Source organism: Gambusia affinis, linkage group LG13, assembly GCF_019740435.1.
Source record: "Gambusia affinis linkage group LG13, SWU_Gaff_1.0, whole genome shotgun sequence".
NCBI lineage: Eukaryota > Metazoa > Chordata > Actinopteri > Cyprinodontiformes > Poeciliidae > Gambusia > Gambusia affinis.
In genome coordinates this window covers 18,017,119-18,035,920 of record NC_057880.1, presented here as the reverse complement: position 1 = coordinate 18,035,920, position 18,802 = coordinate 18,017,119, and the positions used below count along the sequence as shown (strand labels likewise).

General features: G+C 39.2%; 1 protein-coding gene across 1 annotated transcript in view; it reads right to left on the bottom strand.

Moving 5' to 3' along the window:
- itga9 (integrin, alpha 9) overlaps positions 1-18,286 on the bottom strand; it is a 64,927-nt gene extending 46,641 nt beyond the window's left edge. Inside the window, exons 1-12 of the mRNA XM_044137184.1 lie at positions 17,831-18,286; positions 17,503-17,630; positions 13,944-14,050; positions 11,934-12,057; positions 9,919-9,986; positions 6,562-6,691; positions 5,519-5,604; positions 5,384-5,446; positions 4,796-4,933; positions 4,500-4,605; positions 1,856-1,950; positions 25-115 (exon numbers count right to left, since the gene is read on the bottom strand). Of these exons, the coding sequence (XP_043993119.1) occupies positions 25-115; positions 1,856-1,950; positions 4,500-4,605; positions 4,796-4,933; positions 5,384-5,446; positions 5,519-5,604; positions 6,562-6,691; positions 9,919-9,986; positions 11,934-12,057; positions 13,944-14,050; positions 17,503-17,630; positions 17,831-18,006 (1,312 nt within the window). The 5' untranslated portion in view covers positions 18,007-18,286. The remainder of the gene's footprint in view (positions 1-24; positions 116-1,855; positions 1,951-4,499; positions 4,606-4,795; positions 4,934-5,383; positions 5,447-5,518; positions 5,605-6,561; positions 6,692-9,918; positions 9,987-11,933; positions 12,058-13,943; positions 14,051-17,502; positions 17,631-17,830) is intronic.
- Between the last annotated feature and the right edge of the window lie 516 nt (positions 18,287-18,802).

Genomic DNA, 18,802 nt, shown 5'->3' with positions numbered 1-18,802 from the left:
CATCTGAGGATGGGGAAGCTGTACCTGCATATCCATTCCCGTCCATGTCCACTTTACCAGAGATGGACTGGCCGAACATCTGCAGCCCGGGGCTGATGCTGCGCCCAGATAGTTTCTGAAACAAATGATGGCAGCCTTTAAATAACATCATATGAAGAAACTGTGCTTCATATGTTTTCAGTAGGTTTCTCAGAAATGAAAGCTGACTCATTGATATTCATTGCAACAGAGGCAAGAGTATTCATACACAGAAGAAAAGTCAGTGTGTTTTATTGGGATTTTATGACCAACACATACGATTTTTCCAAACAATGGTGAAATTTGGTGTGTATTTGGATTTACTCTACTTGTGTCAACACTTAGTAGATCCTGGCGCAATTCTCTTTCCATATCTACTGACTGAACTTTTTGTTTACTCCTCTTTGCAAAGTAGCTCAAGCAAAGTCTGATCCGACCAAGCTCAATTAAGTAATTAATTAAGTAAATGCAATTAAGTCTGGACTTTGACAAGGTCTTCATAACACATGAATATGCTTTAATCTAAAAATCATTGTTTCTCAACCACACACTGTGTTTTAGGTGTTTCATTGCTTCAGTACACCTGATCTCAATTGAAGTTTTGTCATCTGAATTGGGTGTGTTGAAGCAGGGAACCACCTAAGTCATGCTGAGCAGTGCGCCTTGGGGACTAGAGTTGAGAAACATTGGCATAAACCATTCTTTTGAAACTCTGGTTATATGTTTAGTCTCTTTGTCCAACTGGAAGATGAAAATTCACTCCAGTGTAAAGCCTCTAGCAGCTTTTCTTCTTCATTAGTGTGCTCAGAGAAACATGTAAAGGTCAATTCTGGTCTCATCTGACCAATGTAACTTCTTTCACATTTGCTGTGTGATCTACATGGCTTGGAATAAACAGGAAATAGATAGCTTCATAGCTTTCATTTACCACTTTGACATAAAAACCAGATTTTTGAAGGGATCAACTAATAGTTACCCTAGAGCTCTGCAGTTCCTTGAGAATTATGTTGGCTGTTTCAATGTTCTCTAATAAACATTTGAAATCCTTAGAGAATTAATTTATGCTGACATCAAAATAAAAAAAGGTACACAATTTACTGAAACTGGAGTTGGGTGAATAAATTTAACCTCGGGGGTATACATAATGAACAAATGCATGCCAAACTGTTCAGCTTTTTATTTTCCCACAATTTAACAAATATCCATTACTTTGTTTTAGTCTATTAAATTAAAAAACATTAAAGTTTGTGTTTATATGGGAATAATCTTGACGTGTATAGTTTTGAGAAGCACTGCACAATTTAAATAATCAAGTTGCGTTGGTGGAAAAGATTTGTAAGTGGTTTGGTGAAAAGCTTTAGTAACCCAGATTTTTTCTGTAATTAAAAGAGGCAGAGGAGGTACTTCAAGAAGCATTTTTAGGGGGGCAGCTTAAAAAAACCCTGAAATAGTAAAAAGGATTACACCTTATGACTTGGAAGCACAAAAAATACACCATTGCCTCTAGGGGGGAGGCAGTGGTTTACAGAGTGGACAAAAATACAAAAATCTTGGTTTAAAAATGCATTTACCCTCCCAAATGTGGTCAAAAAGAATAATTTCTCCTCATTTTTCAGGAGCTGTGTGGGTCTAACATGTAATCCTGAGGCTAAACTACCACCTGCAAAGTCACCATTCATCACTTAGCTACTAACAAGCAAGTAAAGGCAGCCATATGGTCCTAATCAGAATAGTTCAAAGTGTGCATGACTAAAGCCATAAAAACAGAGAAATGTAGAAACAAGAAAAAACTGATTAGATGATAACATAACGTCATGTGAGAATCACATCTATTTACCATTGAGTATTTTCTGGTGATTCCTGCGGCGTCTCCGTGGTAGATATACACCGCTCCACCATAGTCGTCCTCTTTAGGTGCTCCTATGGCAACATCTGAGGAGACACATAGGGAGAAAGTTATGTTAAAAGTTGATCCTTTTAATTGGGACTTGATGAAACAGTACATCTGTTTGTGAATGTAAAAATATTTCATTAACCTCCTGTTTACGTTTAGCTGGCATGTGCATGGGAAACAAGCTCTAAAAAAGTCAAACTCGTAATGGACAATTAAACCCTGTTAGGGACTATAAAACCTGTGTGACCCCTGGGAGTGGAAACAAGCCTATTAAGTTCTGGCAAATTCACTGAAATGCTCTCATCAGCTTATTGTAGCAGAAAGTCTATATTTCGAGTTCCTCTTATAAACCAAAGCACTTCCATACAAATTGGTGCTGCGTACCAGGCAGAAATGGAAGAAGAGACATTACGCAAAAGCTAATTTAGAGTATGGAGACGAAATTAAACCCTGTTGGCAATGGTTTTACGGTAGCTCTTTAAAATTAAATGGCAGCAGTTAAGTTGTAAATAATTATCTGTCAGTCAACAGCACATCTGGCTCTTTCCCACATTGTGAGAGTGATGAGTTACAGGATGAGTTATAATTCCCAGCTGCCATCTTTCGCTGTGCACAAACACACCCGCTGGTGCCAGGCTGCAAGCCTTGAGGCATATCTCACACAGAGATGAAACCAGGCAGAAGCTTCCAGCCGTGAGCGAGCGATGGATGCCAAGCAGAGTTCTTTTGTAGCCAACCCGAGCAAGTGCCAAGAAAACAAACAGCGTAACGGTATGTGGCTAAGTGTTAGCGGAGAACTGGCTTTGCGTCTGCATGGATGAGTGCATAGGAAGGTGAGAAAAGTCAGCGCACTGAAAACATTCGGGGTAATTTAAAATATCTGTGAAAATGACTGGTTTTACAGCACCTACTTAACATGTCAACCAACAATGCTGTGATAATGAACTTGACTACGGAGTAATGTCACTCTGAGTTGAATTCAAGAGGTGTTGCAATTGTGGATGGCTTTTAAAAGCAACTTAAGATGACCTGAAGATAAGACATTGTTGAGTCTCACAAAAGCATTCCTACCACTTGAACTGTTGTCACTTTTGTCAAAGGATTACCATGAACATCATCTGTTTTATTGAGATTTTGTGTAGTAGGCCAACACAAACAAGTCCATAATTGTGAAGTGGAAGAAACTTGTTGACACTTGTTTTAGTACCATCTATTACTGCAGTGATAGCTACAGGACTTTCTGGGTCTATCTATATCAGCTTTTCACACCTAAAGAATTACATTTCCTCATTATTGTTGGAAAATAGATGAAAGGGAACATATCATGCAAAATTTACACATTTATGTGCTTTCTCTCATTTGGGTCTCTATTGCTTCAAAATCTTCCCAATGAGTTTAGCAATGAGATAATGTTTTTTGGTGTCAGGAAAAAGAGACATTTTAAAAACTTCCCAATTGTCCAAATGCTCCAGCAAGTTTGGTCAACTGGTTTGTACAATTAAATTCAATTTAGTTTGTATGTAAAGCACCAAATCATTGCAAATGTTGTCTCAAAGCACTTAACGAAAAATAAATAAATTTAAAGAAATCATTGGCAATGATGCTGGAAAAGACAAGAGTTTTGTTAACGTACAATTTTAAAACCACTTGCTGTATTCTTGCTGGTTGTGCAGAAGGCTCCACTTCTGCTTTTCAAAGGTGTACCATTGTATAGTTGGGCATCCATTTGCAGCTATTTTTATGTACTAGTGTAAATGTTGAGTTGAAGGTTGTGGCCAGCAGAAGCTTATTTGGATTTAAAATGACAAGAGGGTCTAAAACAGCTCATTGTAAAAGGAAAATAAGTAAAACTGAGCAGATAATCTAATTATCGAAGAATGATTTTGAGCAAAAAATTTATGAACATATTCTAACCTGATCAAAGAATCATAATAGGTCACCTTTAAGAGTCCACCATTAAAATAACTGATTACAGCAGCTAAGACAACAGTTCAGTTATAAAATGAGCATGATATGAACAAGCCGATAAAAAAGCCTGTAGTGGAGCTAAGTGTAAGTAATAAAATACCAATAAAATAAATTCAGGATTGAGGTTGCCACATGACAAAATGTGAAAAAGGTCAGTAGGATCATATTTACACAGTGGAGCATATTTTTGTGTGTATTTCATCCAAATACACAACCGGTACCAGAGTTTGGTCTAAGTCTCAGTAAGTCTGGCTTGTTTCTGGTGAGAGTTGGACTCTATCAAGGTTGTCGCCAATTGTATTCCTAACCTTTATAGACAGAATTTCTAGGTGTTGAGGGGATCCATTTTGGTGGCCTCAGGATCGGGTCAGGCCCTGATCTCCAGCATTGTGTAACTGAGTATGAAGCTGCTGGGATGAAAGTCCAAAACCAATAACATGGTCTAGAGCCAGAAAAGAGCACAGTTTTTTCTCTTGGTTGAAAGGTGAGGCTCTCAATTTACCGGTTGATTTATGTTCCTACCTTTATCTGTGGTCATAAGCTCTGGGTAGTGACCGAAAGAACAAGTGGCTGGATTTAATCGGATGGAATGGAGGATTAATGAACCCTTTGGACAAACCTTGATAACCATCGTCATCAATGTCTCCAATTGCTGCAATGGCCTCTCCGAAGTGTGCATTGAAAGCACTGTCGCCAGTCAAAACTGCATTCTCCTCCATCACCCCCTGAAAGATGTAGCAACCAAAGTAGATCACGCTTTGATCCAAACCCCATAATAAAATTAAACTACCCCACTGCAAGAACAAAAACAAATCCAAACATTTGGATTAAAGGCAAAAACGAGACATGTTCCAGTGAGATCAGCTTGCTAGCGATGGTATTATGTTCATTTCTGCTGAGCCATGTCCCACTCACATTGCCCCTGCTGAGGTACACAGACACCTGGCCCTCGTCCCGGAGCTGGCTGTGCATGGGTGCCCCCACCAGCAGGTCCGACAGGCCGTCCTGGTTCAGATCAACTGCACACAATGAGGAGCCAAAGTAAGAGCCCATCTGGAACCAAGTTGAGCCACAGAGCAATGGGTCAGATCACAGGCAGTTCCTCAGTGCATATAAATGAAACACATCATACTCTCTATAACATTTGCTTTTATATCTCTATAACTCACACACCAGTTATCTGAAAACAAATGCTTATAAGGTGATCATGATTTTGCTGTAACTCTGTATGAAAACTTCCCAAGTTTTGGCTTGTCGCCAACATGTTTCTGCCTAAACACTAACACAGACATAAACAATGTGGCTCTAACAACAAAGCAATTACAGTAGTGGGCATTATATCTGAAGAGCCAGTTACAAGATCCTAAAGCAGATAAACAAATGTGTTTACATTGTTTCTGCTGTGAGAAAATAGAGTAACACAACAAGTGTACAACTTAAAAAATATCCACAATGAATACAAAAAGATGTTCTGAAATCTTTAAAACAGATCTAGGTACATACCATTTTCCCCGAGGCTTGAAAACTCTTCACCAAGGACCCAGCTTCAAGTTTGAAAATGTAAACCTGTCCAGGAGTGAAACAAAATTAGCTTAGCACCAAAATGAGACTAGAGTACAAAGATGGTAAAGTCCATACCTTTCCAACGCCGTTGTGCTGTGGTGCCCCGGCAGCTACATCTATCGCATTAGGAGAGGAGAAGTGCCCAGCAGTCACAGCATAGCCTGAAGAGACAGACAATGAATTAATCATTGTATCGTAGCTGTAAGGAGTTCATGCTAAACACGAGCAACTCACAGTGAAACCACACACTTTAAGAAGCCATCCACAAGGCTCTACAATTTTTCTGGAAGAACATTTGACCACTTTTCCTATTAAATTTGGAACAGCACCTCACACAGACTCGACTTTTAGACCTTCAATATTATAAAAATACATTCAAAATAACCCTGATTTATTCATTCCTAAACTAGTTTTGACTTTGGGATTAAAGTCCAACTGGAACACCCAATCGTGACCAGCTTTTAACCATTTGAAAGATGGAAGTTATTGGTTAGGATCTTTAAGAACAACCCAAGAACCACCAAGGGTTAATACCTTAAGCTACAAGATCCTGGAATACATGAGGAAAACCCAAATACCCTCTGGAGGAAAGTTAAATTGTCAGAAGAGACACGATAACAACATGTAGACTCAGTTTTGTGTCCCAAGCACACATAAAAACTGGTTTTAGAGATTGGTAAACAGACAAACATTAAGCTTCTATTGAAAATATATGGATTGTGATTACAAACGAGGTCCAGTGTCAGGAAACAAATACATTTAAATGAGCTCATTTGACCGGAGAGTGGGCAAATGTCTGGTTAAAATAAAACCAGAACCACAAAGAAAAGTGTGTGGCTTTAATAAACCTTGCTCAGGGACAATTATCCAAGTATTATTGGAGTCTAGATATATCTGAGCATGTTTTTATCATTTTCATTCTATGTGAATAACCAAAAAAAAAACAAAAAACTATGAACTCCAATTTGTGTACCAAATTCTAACTTTTAAACATTGTTCATCTGTTAGTAAAGTGGTTTGCTGAGTAATCATTACACCTAAAAAAAAAAAAAAACTAATTCAAATGTATTACTGGAAGCTAAAAATGCCATTAAATCTTTTGCACAAATGGCTCTCACCAAGGTAGCTGTATCGGTGTGAGTCAATGCTGTCTTTGTTCGGACTGTAGAAGGTGTCAGACGTCACGTTGTACACCTTAACCGTCCCGGTCCAGTAGTACGACCCCGGCGCACCCATCACCACCAGCTCCTGAAGATGAAACAGCAAGTACATGTAACTGCAGAAACCTGCTATAAAGACAGAGAAAGGAAAGAAAAAACACTGCCGGGTGGATGTCTGGTTAACCAGTGACCACATACTGGTTTGTGCAATCTGCTTATAAACACGTCGTGTGCCAAGAGAAGCCATTAATTGATGGAATTAAGGAGTGAGAGAAACTTGTTAAATGAGGCGGGCATCAGTTGAGATACTCCCTCTGATTCAAAACACTCCAGGAAAGATGCTGCATCCCTTGGTTATTAGACTTGTCAGTTCCACCGGGGAATGTGGATTTACCGCCGGGAACACTTCCTTTGAACAAACAAACTAAACAACACAGTCAGGACCTTACTCAGCAGTATGCCGTCCCTGTGCTGTGGCGTCAAACATCTGGGCACCACCAGGCACATGGAGCAAAAGTTCAGACAAGGATAAAACCTGAACAGTTGGATGCCTTTTCTTTCAATTCTTCACATTCTTTCAAAGGTAGGGGGGGTGTTCAAATGGTTTACCAGATCCTCTCTGACAGTCTCCAACCATGGAAAAAAAAAAAAGCTGGCCTGATAATGTCTCGAGTTTCCATCTTTGTTTTTCTACGTCTCTAGCCTGGGTCTGTGTGCAGCTTTCACAAGAGGCGATTTAGAATATCTCCCACGACAAATGTAAGATTTTTAGAACAAAATTTTTAGCACAAAATTTTAGCTCAAAATACTGCTTTAAACTGGCTTAAGCCAGTACAAACTTTTAACTCATGTTTGCTTCAATATCTATTTTCAAAATGTTTCTCCCATTCCACATGCAGACTTAACATTTTTAATTTCTCTATTAATCCTTCAGCTATCTGTATACTTTACTTACTTTACATTTTAAATAAAATGTCAAAAAAAGTTCTTGGTTACTTGTATTTCTCAGTATTTTGTTAATAGAATTAAACATCAGTGTGCACAAATAGGCATGGAAATCTTTTTCTCATCTGATTTCCATGCCGATTTCCTAATTATTAATTTGAAATATCAAGTAATTTCTGCTTAGAGGAGACATCCAGGTTACTTAAAGTCCACAGCACATTACTGTGGGTCTAAAGTGAATGTCAAGGTAACCTGAGAGATAGAAAATAGTCTACAGCACATGGCACACATGCTAACATCAGGAAAGTATTTTAATGTGACTGTACAGAAAACAAACAAGTTTAAATTCGTTGCATATACAAGCTGTAAACCTAATTTTGTCAGTAAATGTATATTCTAAAAACTTTTCAAAACTTAATTTCTCTGTTTACTGTTGCATTTCACTGACTAAACAGAAAAGATGTTTTTGACACCAGATGTTATACAAAAGGCTTCTCTGCATCCAGAGATGATGTCATGTAAGCTTCAGAGGATGGTCCTGCTTTTTTAACCATTTATCTTGTGGAAGCACACCAGCCACAGCCTTTCCTACCGTCGCTGCACATGGAAACATAAGCTAACACTTATCAGCAGTTAATCAGCTCAGCGTCTGTGGCTTTGATATAAACACTGGTGCAAATCCAACTGGATAATTCGTATTTTCCACATCATTTGACTTCTTAAACAAATGTGAAAAAAGATCCCGTTCTGTTCACCATGGAGGACGTCTCTGCTAACTATCCTTGGAATACCAGAGTTAAAGTCAACAAAGAGCACAGGAAGAATAAAGATGCCTTGAAGTTTTTGCTATGTAAAGACTCCTTTGAGAAGAAAAAATGCACAGTAAGGACGATCACGAGGGGCAATCTGGTGCATAAATTAAAAATTCAAAATACTAAAAGAGATCAGCTGTCCAAATACCAAACCCATGTTACATTTCTGAGGGCTATGAAGAGTATTTAATTACAAAACAGAGTTTATTTTGTGAATTATGTATGGAATGGTTCAGAGTAATAAAGTATAACAATGTTTTAAAAAGTTACGGCTTTAAAACCACAAAAAACTTTCTGTCCTACTGTTCCTGGAATTTAAAGTAGTTTTAGTGAGATGTTAGAGAAATGAAAACTTAATTTGACTTTTCTCTGGCTCTGGACAGTATCATGGAACTGCACATGTTGCTGTGCAGCTTAAAATTTGTTACTGCACTTTTTTCAAGCTTAAAAGAAATACAAATTGAGCTTTATGTTAATATTTTAGTTCAAGTGGAAACAAAAGGATTGGCCCCAAAAGTATGGGTGGTTACAAACTGCAGACTGAACGATCAGAGCAGGTAGCCTGACTAACAAACAGTTTGAATTTGGAGAATGTCAACAAGGTCTAACATTATGGGCAATAAGCACTTGAAAATAATTGCTAAATTTTGCAGGTGTTTATTGTATCGTGTGACTTTAACCTAACCAAAATCAAAAATAATAGTAATGCTTATTGGTAATGCTTTTCTAACTTTTATAATTAACATGCAATTTCAGCAACATTAGAAAAATTTGTTGCTTTATTGTTTAAAGCAACACTAGTTAGATCTTGTTAAGCATTTTTGTTTTATTTGTGTAAACATCTACAATTTGGGGTATTGAAGCAAAAGGTGGATCTGACATCAGTCTGGACTTTAATTTTGCTAATCAGATCAGCTGTTGTCTTTTTCACTGCTCTGCTTGTGGGGTTTTTTTCTGGTGGTCTTTGAGGTCCTGTTTTAGTCGTCAGTTAACCTGCAACAAACTTTCATGTCAAAACTGTAAATCTAACATATTGAGAGAGAAGACCAACTATAAAGCATAAATCTGACAAGTTATACTTTACTGAGACTGAGCGTGTGATGATAAATTATCTCTATAGTCACCAAACATCACTTATCACGTCGTACTGTGAAAAACTGAGGTTTTAGTTTTTCGATTAGGAGGTATACTTACACTCGTGTGGAACTGACTCCTTAGTAAACATTTTACTAGTTGGAATATTAAACTGAAGATGTATACATCTATTTGTAGATGTATACATTTACAAATAAAACCACATTCTGAAGAAAAGTTTGACTTTTGGTTTATTTGAACTAATTCTTAGTAGTTCATGTGAATTAAGATGAAGGTCACATTTAATATGACAATCCGCCACTTTGATGTTCTGTTTCTATCCGGAAAGTCCATCTTAAACTTTTGATTTATCAAAGAGACAGCTGACTGATGACGTTTCAGAGCCGTAAGGCAATGACATCTTCCTATTACATGAGCAGAAACAAGGGATTAAATATGAGGATGAAGAAGAACTGCTACTGACCTCTGTGAAAACTCCCGCTATCCCAGCTTGGCACGAGCCGTGCTCTTCCCCATACTTCTGCTTATAGTCTGCAAGAAAAAACAAACCACAAATTATTTTGCTGTTTGCTCGAGCCAGCGCTTACTGCTGTTTTCCTCCTGCATTCCATATGGAGCTAGTCAAAGTCCAATCCAAGAGGAATCCAGCGGCACAGAACAGACTGAAGGAAGGGCTGCAGCTTCAATTTGAACAAAACGACCTTTTACTTGGGAAGGGAGAAGGGGGGCTTTGCTCTTAGGTTACAAAAATATTGAGCTTGGATTTAAGGAAAATGCGCTGTAAATACAGTTGCATGCTCCGTGTGTCAAACTGCTGGCAGTGAGAAGAAGGAAAGGAAGTATAATTCTGACCTGACAGCACAGTTACGGTGCGAAGCGAAATTTGATATATATCTCAATACATCACCTGGCACGACTTAATTCAAGTTATTCCAGGGTGGACATTCTTTTTTTTTCACCACATGTGTACAAAAAAAGAACAATCAGGGAAAAAATAGATTTGATGTATTATAATCAAAATCTTTTTCAAATTCACAGAGCTTCTGGGAAACCAAGCTGAAATCATTGCTTGTGTTGCACCTTTGCCTAGAAGCGTTTCAGATTTAAAGTCTTTTTGGACGGCAGGCAGACAGATTGATGCTCGCTCCCCACCAGCTGCTCCTGCCAGAACACCAATTACCGACCGGAGGGAGAGATCGGCCTCCCTGGTGATGAGGCTGGCCGTTGAGATAACACACCGTGATGAATATCCCAAGAAAAGTTAGTGAGGTCCGGAGATCTCAGAAATACGCGGGCAGCAGCCATGTACAATCAGACTTAGCATTTTTAATTATCCAGGCAATTTGTTTCTGTTTTTAAAGAGAAACTTTTTAGACCACACATGTCAAACTCAAGGCCCGTGGGCCACATCTGGTCCGCCTTAGTCATTTGTGTGGCCATTTGGAAACTAGAAGGCCACATAAATAAAACTGCCAAGATAACGGTTGCATCCTTAAATAATTTTTTATGACTCAAATCAAATGTGTTATTTGCATAGTGCCAAATTGCAACAATGTCAAAAAGCTTCCGTTTTATTTATTATTTTTATCAGGACTTTTTAGCACATCTTGATTTGGCCTGCAATGAAAATGAGCTTGGCACATCTCTGTTAGACAGTCCAAACTTTCAGTGTCTTGTAAAGACATTCATACTTCATTTTGTCATAATAAAGCCACAAACTGTGTTGTATTTTATTGAGATTTAACATGAAAAACCAACACAAAGTAGAGCAAACTGAGAAAAATGATTCACAGTTTTCTGATTTTTTTCACAAAGAAGATAGAAAAAGTGTGACGTGACATATTTATGCAACCCATTTTTTGTCTAATACTGCTTAATAACAACAAGAATAGAGTTTAGATTTATGATCCGAGTCTGACCCTTACTGAATTTCGGGTTGGGTCAGAAGTATTTACTTGATGGTTCATACTGAAATACATGCAGTACAGAAAAAGCCAACGGCAAATGCACAAAATTAGGTTGTGTTTTATTTTATTTATTGTAGTGTAAGTAGATTAGTAGACAGTTTAACTTGCTAAGGTAATAGAGAAAGTAAGTTCATCAGAATGTAACAAGTGCAGAGATATAATCCTCTCAATCACACATCCCTAATTATTTGGACTTAAGTCACTCTGCAGTTACAACAAGCGACAGGAAAAACCTGGAAGATGTTAAACAAAAGCTAAATGATAATTGAAACAATGCTCTAATAACAAAAGTAGAAAAAAATTACTTAAAATAATATGTCGGGTTTACTTTAAACCTAATTAGTCAGGTCAGACACTTTTCTAAACCCTACTATAGAAGTAATCCAATCTAATCTGCAGATGCTCTGTGATAATTTATTTGACCCTAGTGGTGCTGACGCACACCACACTTTTCAGATTTTCTCTTCATCCATTTTCATTTGTAAATATTGTGAAGCTCTGCTTTGTGTACCTTCATAACAAGGGATGAGTGGCATTGCTCTTCCCTGCAGCGTCGGGGGGATGACGGAGCAATACCCGTGTGGAAGGATGTGCTCTGAGTCGTAGTAGACGTTTTTCCAGCGGTGAGCACAAGCCTGTGAGGGGAAACAAAGAGAACCTCATTCAGCAACAACACAAGCACTTCAGGGCTCCTTCCACCGCGCTAATCGCCTCAGCAGCTTCCTCCTTGCTGAGCTGGAGTCAACGCGTCTCTGTGGCCGTCCGATGATCGTCAATGAGAGGGAGGGGAAATTAAAGGCCGTCCATAAGCCCCCGACCATGCTGTAACAGCCATGGTCTGTGGTGTGAATATCTCTGCTGCAGCCCGAGATCTGCGCTTGCCAAGATGTATTTTCTCATCAACATTTGTGCTTTTATTGCAGAACAGCAAACCGGAGAAACCATGAGGTCAAACAGGCAGGAACCAGGACCAGATCAAAAAGACAAGAGAACGACCCCCAAATAGGGAGCTTGTTTTGTTGGGTGACATTGAGCAATACTGCAATAATATTTTGCTGTTCTTTTTCCAAAATGAGACATTCCACAGATCCATAACCAAACAGGATAATCGTGTCTGGATTTTGGAAATTGGCTGCATGCATGCGCAAATGTGGTAATAATTTAGTCCCCCTGGGGATTGATGGTGGGCTCCTGGGGACAGTCCTGGAAACCTCTGTTCAGACAAAGTACGTTTAATTCCCCTCTCCCAATAAAGAGAAACCAACATCCCTCCCTTGATTCCCCACAGAAACACACACACAGTCATTCAGACTGCAACACCAGAGCTCTGCAGCCTGCAGACATAAACACAGCATCAGATGACTCTCTGGAAACAAGAGGCAATGTTGAGAAACATGCTTTAAACTTTTAAAGTACGACTTCACCGGTGGGAAAACGTAGCATTTCTGTCCTTTTCTAGTGAAAGCAGAGATAACTCAGCTCACCTTTGGGACAAATAATGAGGGCTGCAATGTTCTTGTTTTAAAAAGCACCATTGTCACAAACAAAGCTTTCACTGAAAGCTCGCCTGGATGAAATCACCACTGTACACATCTGCCAAGCAGCCGTTTTTTTTCTCTGCTGAGTCCGCTTGGGTGAAATTTAGAAAAAAAAAGAGAAAACGTCCGTGCTTTTGGAGAGGCACGGAAACGCGTGGCTTTTACAGAGCCGCCTCCTCTGTTTCATCGCAACGCTGTCAGAACTGTGAGAGAGTGCGCCTAGAAGGGATTTTTCAGTTACACAACTCGAGTCCCATGTCCAAGACCTGTCGAGGTTTTGACTGACAGGCTGGCGAAGCGAAGGTTCAAAGCCAGAGCATTCCTCTGTAAACTGGACCAAACAACGGAGGCTTTAGAGATCAAAAGCAAGCTGAGCTCCGTCTCTGACAAGATTTGTTTTTGATTTCTGTTCAAATCAGCCGGCAACAAGTTTTTCCAAAGTATTCACCTGTCAGGAATGCTTCCACATTGGTAAGAAACCCCCCTTTCTACTGACTACCCTTAGCAGGAGACAGGGGTTAATATTTAATGAAAGGCTGCCCCTTGCATGGGATCTCCGCTGTGGGGGCTGAGGCCTAAACAAACTCTGTGTGCAAACGAGCACGTCCAGGATCTATGCCACTCTGACCTCATCCAAGCCAGTAACAACCGACTAAAACACTCCAAACAAAAACTGAAGGTTTTGTAAAATGATGTAAAAGTCATTTTCAGGCATCATTCCACATTCCCCGACACAAGGAAGCACAGAGAAAACTTGTTTTAATTCCTTCACTCTTATTATCTGTGCCAGGCGGAGCTTGAGAGGATGGAAAGAGAGGAGTTTTTACCCAAAGCGAGGGAGTAATGCTTGGGCCAGCTGTGGTTTAACAGTGCGGCTCGGGGTAAAACATTTGTAACAATGATGTGGGCATAATCTGGTCTGTGCTTTACGAGTAGACATGGTTCCTATTAAATAAGCTGCAGAAGAAGAAACTTCGGCCCACCAGTATTTTGCCGCTGGCTCGGTCCTGGCGGGCCAGGCTGACTCCCATCCACTCGTCATCCCTGTCTCCTTGGCACGTCTTCCCGCACGACTCTCTGGGCTTGTTTCCTGAAAGACAAAGAGAGTAGTTTTCAGACGTTGAGTCATCAGGACGGAGGGAGAAGCCGACTCTGATTGTGGAAGTGATTTTACACAACTCACAGTTTGAGACAATCACAAAAAACTGAATTAATGCTACTCTGCACAAATGTTTCCATTGAATCTTTCAGCCAAATCCATAAACAACGATGTCAAATTCACCGTAACACAGCAATACTTGACTTTCTGATCAACATCACTCTGAATACAGTGCCCTATGGACACTGAAGTCTCTCTAAACAAAACTGCCCATCAGGAAAGGGGTTGGCTGAGACCAACGCAGTAGAGTGAAGACTTTTGTCATCTCTTTGGTAGAAAGAGAGAGGGAGAAGAGAGAATCCAATCAGTTATGCAGACGGAAATTATTATTTTAATTATTCTAGAGCATGAAGGTCAACAGAGCACTGATGTTAGAAAATCAAATGAAACCAAAACGTATCATTTTGGTCTATGTGCCAAACAGAGTATGTGGAAAAATAACACTGCATACAACATCAGGGAAACATGGTGGTCGCAGCATCACTCTGTGGGGATGCTTTTCTTCAGGATTGAGAGGAAAGCTGGTCAGTTGTGTGGGAAAGATGGATGAAGTATTCCAATATGTGAAAAGCTGATAGAAACTCACCCCTCATAAAACTGCAGCTGCAAAGAATTGCCTCAACATGACTTATTAAAATGACCTATCCAATTTGATATCATGAAATCAGTTGTTGCAATGTGACAAAGCTTAAAAAAAAAAAAAATTTTGAAGAAATATAAACACATTTGCAAAGCAAAACCAGCCCTAGTTGAATAACATGCATTGTATTCTTAGGACTTGAAAAACCTATGTATTCAGGATTGGTTTTAGCATTAAAAGTAATAACCATTCCCATAATTAAAATAGTGTTGAGTCTGGTGAAAGTGCTGTGGGCATGTCACATGTTTAGATTTTTATCCATTATGCGATTTCCATCAGATGAGGCATTCATTTTAAAGTGTGAGAATGGCTACAAACTCATGAAGAACTGCATTCAGAAGATAAGCAGAAAGGACGTGATCCCCAGATCATGACTGAGGTTTTTTGATGATGAGACACTGATACTGAAAACGTACTTCAGAAGTATTGACAAGTGATGTATCTTTAATAAGAGATATATATTTAATTAGAAGTGATGCGATATGCAGAATGTTGAAATGCATTTTAGAACCAAAGGCATGAAAACACGTGCTTCAATTTCATTTTCTGTGAAAAAAAAATTCCTCTATTATAGCCACAGACAAATTAATGTGTAGCAGAGAAAAAGCTTTATTAGAATTTGTATTGCTGATTTTAGCTCTGCCTTCAAATCAATTATTCCCAACAGACCTTCACTAAAATTGAGCATTAATCTGTTCTTGAGCACAGATTGCTCTCCAACTCTCTGACTCCAGTCGTCCAGAGCTAGTCCTGCAGCTTTTAGTTAAGTCGCTGCTTCAACACACCTGAATCAAACAAATAGCGTGACAGATAAACTTGATGTCATGCTAAAGAGGTGATTCAATCATCTGATTAAACTGTGATGGAGCAGGAAAGTGTCTCACTCTGCTGTAGCTCCTGAAGAGTTGGAGACCACAGAATGAGATTGAGCTTAATCGTCCTCTTTGTCCTTGTTTCGAACAGAAGCTGACCTCAAGGATGTGTTCATGACCGACCCATCATGTAACATGACTAAAAAGTATTGCACCATAGTAGGTCTGGTAATGGACAACATGGAAGAGGTTCAGTTCTTAAGAAAATTGTGTCATTGATTGTGTAATCAGAATGAAATATCGCCAAAAGCAAGGAAATGATAAGTGGTCTTTCACCTCGAGCTGATCGGATAGAGCACAAACATGTTTCACTTGGAGAGGAAAGACCAGCGGACTTCTTCCTTTCTTCCTCTGGAAGTTAAAATAATCTTACCCCTTATCTAACCTTCCCCTGTTCGCCATCTGTATCTGTAATCGGGAACCTTTTGACCTACTGCTGCACAAAGTGGTTTTCTAGTTGAACTGCAGTGGGTGGTGAGGAGGAGAGATAAATGACACGCCACGACTCTCCAGCAAAGAAATCTGCACCGACAAACCACAAAGGAAGGAAATATGTATTCTGAGGAATCACTCTCATCTTGGGCTTCATCCGTTCTCACTACTTCCTTCTGAAGGAAGAACATCAGAGTCCATCAAACAGATTGAAATGCACCAGAATGTATTCATTTGTTATCTTACTACTTTCTTTTTCTTCATTTGATTTTCTTTATTTTTGTTTAGGAACCAAAGTTTAACTTTTTTGGCCTACGCGTAGCGAGAACTATGTGGTGTAAAACTAAATCTGCACATTAACATCTCTACATCTTGCGTCTTCTTATTAGATTGATGAAAAAAGAAGGCACTAAATACATGAAAATAGTAGAAGAGAAATTGTTAGATTGCTGTTGCTGTTGAAAACTTTAGATTGGGTTGGTGGGCTAACAGCAGGAAAACAACCCAAAATGTATAGCCACAGTTACCCAGGATTGATTTAGAACAAAGCATATGCAAGTGTTAGAACGGTCTATTCAAAGACAAGACCTAAATTCAAAATGAATATCAAGTAATTACAGCAACGTTTAAAAATGCATGGCTGGTTAAAACCTCAATACACCTGCAACTGAAATTACAGTGAAAAGTGGTTCAATAAAGTATTAACTAATATTGGAGCAATCTGATCTATCATTTAAATTGCAGACGTTTGTATTTTAAATTAACCTGACAAACGAGAAAGCCCCTTTGCAACACTGAATGGTGCCTTTTTTATTCTTGAGGTAATATTTTACTGCCATTGCTGAGTAAATGTTTAAGAAACAATGAAAATAGCAGTTAATTCATTTCTGCGTTGTTTCCACGAAGATCAGAGTTATTACATTTTACTAAGTGCTTCCCTGGGACTGTTTTTGCTTGTCTGCTGTGTTTAGTTACACATTGGCAGAGAGCAGAGTAAATATTAAAGCCATGCGTGCACCCTCTGCGCCTTGACCAGAAGAAAAGAGCATGATGGGGGCTTTATAAGGAGAAGGGAATGCTAAATCGCAACTTTCTTGGCTCATGTGCTTGAAAAATATTAGTAGGAACATAAATCATATTAATCAAAAATATTTATGAACTTCTGCACACATTACTCCTTTGTTTTGAGAGCTAAAAAACAAAACTTGAGGGTTGTTAAGAGCAGAATATAAGGCGACATTATTCTGATAAAACAAAGCAGATGCTTGAGAGGGGAGTGCATGCAAAGAATAAAGAAGAGAGGGAAATATGTGGACTGTAGAGCACCAGATGGAGCTTTTACTTGAATTACATTTATGAGCATGCGTCGCAGAGGTACGGCAGTGAGAATGTGTGAGGTTGCGCTAAAACGCAGCAGTGGTTGCGTTGCGGTGACTGACCTCTTCCCAGGTCCATCTCTGTGCAACGCCTCTCAGGGTTACTGTGAACCCGACACTTAAACACAGCTCCGGGAGAGCGCACCGAGCTGCTGTAGGTGGAGTTTGCCTTCGGTGCTCCCACTATTAGCCTGCGCACATGAAGAGAGGGGAGAGCATCTCGAAACAAACTCAGTTCATCCCCAAAAATGGTGAAAGAAACAGAATACCTTTTGAAATGATAAAGCACATCAAACTGTCGTTTATGTTTACATTTATAAGGTTTAAAAGACATGTCTTGATATTAAATTACAATATAATAAATATATTTTCCAGAAACTCTGGGACTCACCAGCGTGTGTTGTCATGAAAATGCTCCAACACAGAGTAGCCAAAAAAACTAGAACTTGGTCCGTGAAACACCAAAGGATGGTCTAAGTCAATATTGTAAGAACAAGCCAGCGAAATAGAGAGAAAGACATAAAAAGTTTGCTGCACGCCCGATCTGTGTTTTAGCAGAGGAGCCATCCCTTTGCGCGTCGTGCGTAATAACGCGGTAAACGTGTCCAAAAACTACGAAATTACACAAAGTAGGAATAGATCCTAGGCTCTCCACTGGTTCCAAGTGTTGCAAATTAACTTTAAGATAGTCTTGCTTCGTTTAGCGCCTCATTTATTCTGCGGTGGCACAAGCAAAATGCCAGATGAGGGAAGTTAACGGTCCGGTAAATAACGTGCGTCAGCTTCTCTCCATTCTGTGTCAATCTGGGGAAGCTGTTGCTCGCAGGGTCGCTGTCGATCTGATAAATGCAGCCAGCAGTCAGGTCCGAAGGAGGTAGCCTGGAAATAAAGAGGCGTTTCTTATTTCTCAAAATAAAAGCGTCAGTATTTCTGAACTGATTGCCCAACTCCTAATATGAATGTGGTGTTTTATTATGAAGGTTTTGACCGGAAATGTGTGTTGTTGTTTTTTTTAAATTGTGGACGGACTCATAAAAAGAAGTGAATGGTTTTGAGGCGCACAGCTTCACATTACGCCCATGAGCTTTATTGGGGTTCAAGCTCAACAAGAGAAAAAGGAGCGCTTACTGCCGCCCCCTATAGGCCGAAAAACACTAAACATTCTTCACTTTGCTCCCAGTGGCGTATATTCAAGAGCTTATCTGATAAAATCAAGTGTATTTAATTTTTAGTAGGCATTTTATGAAAATATCTTGTGTAAAGGAAGAACTTTCAGTTTCTACTGTTCTTTATACTTGAATTTATGAAGTCCCCTACACATTTTTTTTTAAAGATTGTCATTACAGCCAGTATTTTTCATTTA